Source organism: Lipotes vexillifer, unplaced genomic scaffold (genome assembly GCF_000442215.2).
Source record: "Lipotes vexillifer unplaced genomic scaffold, Lipotes_vexillifer_v1.1 scaffold253, whole genome shotgun sequence".
Lineage (NCBI taxonomy): Eukaryota > Metazoa > Chordata > Mammalia > Artiodactyla > Lipotidae > Lipotes > Lipotes vexillifer.
Genome location: NW_006780322.1, coordinates 2,140,560 through 2,144,405, shown reverse-complemented (window position 1 = coordinate 2,144,405; position 3,846 = coordinate 2,140,560). Strand labels below are relative to the sequence as shown.

The window sequence follows — 3,846 nt, the reverse complement described above, 5'->3', positions numbered from 1 at the left end:
CACTTGGGGGGGGGGGGGGTCTGTCTGCGAGAAACGTTGAGTCCCGGGCCAACTTCTCCCTTTTTCCCTTCCTCGGCCAGCGAGGGTTCAGGGAAAGTAGACTTGTTTTAACTTTAGGCTGAGCTGGATGTGTCTGGAAGGTAAAACTCTGAGGGAAAAGTCGGCCTCTGCGTACAGCATTCAAGAGGCAGACAGAAGGGGCGTGTGGCTTCTGCTCCACTGGCCAGCTCCTGGGCTCGGCAAACCACCCGTTTGGATTGCTGGCTCTTGGGGGTTATGTGTGGGTTGAGAGCATTTTCTGCACCTTGGACTTGCCCCGGGAAGAAGGGCTCGCCTTCCTCTGAGACCTCCCAGAGATGGGGTCAGCCTGCTGCCCAGAGCTTCCCTCCCCCTCCACCCAGATGCTGCCCAGGGAGGAGCTCTACTGTCCCCCCGTCGTGATCAAGGTAATTGATAATCGCCAGTTTGGCCGCCGGCCTGTGGTGGGCCAGTGTACCATCCGCTCCCTGGAGAGCTTCCTGTGCGACCCTTACTCAGAGGAGAGTCCGTCCCCACAGGGCGGCCCAGGTAGGGGAGGGGCTGTTGACTGGGGCGGGGAGGCAGAGGGGGCTGGGACAGGTGGACTTCCCAGCTTACCGGGACCTGAATGAGATGACCGGAAGGACGGGTGGGGATCTCATCTCCCTCAGGGCACCGTCTGGCCCTGGGCTGGGCCCACCAGGAGAGGTGGGGGGGTGGATGCTGAGGTGGGCCGTGGTGCGGAAAAGGCCGAGGGAGAGGGAGATTCAGGGATCAGTGGGATGAAGAGGGAGCCAGAGGGAGAACTGGGGAGACAGGGAGCGCGACGGGAGCCGGGAGAGGGGGGGATGGCTGGGAGGAAGAGGGGGACACGGAGTGAAAAGTGTGGCAAGACCGAGGGCCGAGTCTTGTGGCTCAGGAGGGGTGAGCCCCTGAGGGAGCCCCCTCTCAGGCCTGGACACTGCTCCCCCTACAGATGACGTGAGCTTACTCAGTCCTGGGGAAGACGTGTTGATTGACATTGACGACAAGGAGCCCCTCATCCCCATCCAGGTACGATGGGTCCCCGGGGACAGACACTGGCTCCTTCCAAGAGCTGGCTTGCTTGCCCTCTCCCTGCCCCTTGCCCTCCCTTCCTTATCACACTGCCTCCATAGGACACTCTCTCTGCAGCCGGGAGGCTGGACACCTTACAGATGGACGGCCCCACTTAGGAGCTTTCAGTCTGGTTGGGAGCAGGTTGGGGGTTGCAGGGGAGGCTGTGTGTGGCCTTCTGGTCAAGACCCAATCATTTCCCCCAAAGCATATGAGAAAAATGGCCCCACTACCTGGAGGGCTCTCTCCTGGAAATCACCCAGGAAATCAGGGTGGAAGGAGCGAACGAGAGAGAAGGAGAACAGGGTGGGGAGTGACCGGTAGCCTCCGGGGCGCCCCAGCCCCATCGCCTTACCCAGCTGGGGCCCTCCTTGGGGGGGAGATTCATCTACGGGCTTGCGCTCTGTGGCGCCCGGCAGGCAGCTTGAAGGAGGGGTGTGTGTCCAGGCCAGTGGTCCCTCTCACCCCATTCCCTCCACCTGCAGGAGAGGAAGGGGGCCAGGAGAGGGGCCTTACTGCAAGGGTGTCCAACCCTGTCGGCAGGTAAGAGGCAGCCCCTGGCTATGTGCTCCACAACAGGGCGAGCTGGTGACCCAGACACCAGTGCCAAACAGCATGGCAAGAGGTCTGTGGCATCTCTTACTGAGGGGGAAGCGCTCTCTTCACCTTGGGCCCTGGGGAGGCTCAGGGTCCTGTACGGCTGAGACCACCCAGTCCTTCCTGCAGTGGAGATGGAAAAAGGCCTCACTGTGGGCACCAGCCTTGAATAGCTCTGTTCCAGGTTGTCACCCTCCTCTCAGCTTCTCTTGATTCCGGCCGCACCCCTGGCACTTGGGGCTCCCAGAGCTTCTGGGCTGCCTGGAGGCAGAGCCTCCCAGCCTGTGTAGACAGTACTTGTGCTCAGGCCCACAACCTGTTTGTTCACTCGGGGAGGGGGTGGCATTTTGGGAGGGTTTTATTTTTTTTTTTAAACCATCAGTCAAATATTAGCCTTGAGAGCAAGAGAACAAACTTGTGTGTTGGGTTGGGCTCGGGATCTTCAAAACTCTCCCCGAGATGTGCTTACAGGGGCTTCCCTCTGACATTTCGGGCTGATTTCTGCTTCTTTCTCACGCACTCATCTCTTTCACCTTTCTGCCACTTCCATGGGGGCATTTCTGGTGTTCAGTCCTGGGCCTCGCTGCTGCTGAGACAAGAGCTTCATAGCTGCTTTATAGTTCTCTGGTGCTAAGCATCCTCAGAAGCCCCCAGCTCTCCATTTCTCCCGCCTCTATGGCTCTCCAGGGCCCCACTTCAGCACGCTTTCTGCTGGGAGCACCTTCTGGCCAGCTCCCAGTCATTCTTTAGGACTCAGCCTAGGTGTGGTCACCTCCTTCCAGGATTCTGCCCTGGCTCCTCCTGGCTCCTCTTCTGCAAGTCCTGTCTCTATCTTGGTCACTGTGCTTGCCTTAAGTCGTGCAGCATCTTTCCTAGACTAGGCTCAGGGAAGTGACTAGGGCTCATTCCTCTTTGTGTCCCCAGTGACCAGCACAGGGCCTGACTTAGAGGAGGCGTTCGAAGAAAGTCTGCGTGGGTGGATGGGTAGATGGATGGATGGATGGATGGATGGATGGATGGATGGATGGGTGGATGAATGCATAAGTAGATGGGTGGCTGGGTCGATTACCTGCCTACTCTCTGTAGGGGTCTAAGGAGGAGCTTCTCTTGACTGGGGAAACCCAAATGGAAATTGCAAATACATAGAATTCAGCTACACTCAAGGCTAGTACCTTCTGGCCTGGGTGGGTGTTCGTAGCTGAATGAGGCAGCTAATTAGCCCCAAGCTCCGGGCGCCCAGTGCTGGCTCCCGCTTCCCCCACCCCCGTCAGCGGGCCGTCTGAGTCTGTGCAGGGAAGCGTAGAGCTTGCCCAGCAGGATTTCCGTTCTGTGTGTGCTGCCCTCAAAATGTCTGTAGACTCAGATGGGGAGGGATTGTCTTGGGTCCTGCTGGCTACAAGCACAACCAGAGGCAGACGGTGAGGAGGCCCAGGCTGGACGTCCTTACAGCATTGACATGAGTGAACCGGGGCCCGGGGTCTGAGCCAGAGCAGGGGCTGCACTCTTGGTGGGAGCACACGGCTAGAGCTGCTGGCCGGGCAGAGGGCGGGGAGCTGAGGTTAGGGCTGGTGGAGGCATGCCCTCGCGGGGCGGGCCTGGGCTCACAGGACCTCGGAGGTCAGCAGGGAGAGGAGGAAGTGAGATCCGCCTGCTCTGGTGGGGGAGGTTTGGACCCTGCCCTCATCGAGCTCCCTGTCTGATGGAGGAGACATAACCCTATTCTCAAGGAGCCCCGAGGCCCACAGGGAGATCAGCCCCAGTCTTCGGGAAGCCCTGTCCTGATGGGGTCTGCTGGGGTCTTGGGGAAAAAGCAATTTTGTATCGTGCTTTTCTCTGAGATCATTGATCCGATCTGGCTGGTCCGGGAGATCCTTCCCTCACTCAGTCTTGCACATCTCCTGTGCAGGACTTGGGAGGAGCGGGCATCTTGGGGCTGATCCAGGAGGCTGTGGGTTCCAGATCCAGTGGTTTTCCAGATAGTTCTGGCTGGGCTCTTGTCCCCTTGCCCCTTCCCCAGTGCAGATAGGATAGGGATGAGAAGGAGGGATGAAAAGTCTGGCAGAGCTTGGATTTTGCTGGCTCCTGTTTGTGCAGCCCGTGTCTCTAGGCCGCCCGTATTGTTCCCCCCCCCCCCCC

The 3,846-nt window shown here is 59.2% G+C and overlaps 1 protein-coding gene across 14 annotated transcripts in view; it reads left to right on the top strand.

Annotated features, from left to right (window-relative positions):
• The window catches only part of DYSF (dysferlin), a 229,745-nt gene that overhangs the window by 157,382 nt on the left and 68,517 nt on the right, over nt 1–3,846 (top strand). For all 14 annotated transcript variants that reach the window (XM_007453392.1, XM_007453388.1, XM_007453390.1 and 11 more), the window contains 2 exons: nt 402–567; nt 995–1,071. In XM_007453392.1, the coding sequence (XP_007453454.1) occupies nt 402–567; nt 995–1,071 (243 nt within the window). The remainder of the gene's footprint in view (nt 1–401; nt 568–994; nt 1,072–3,846) is intronic.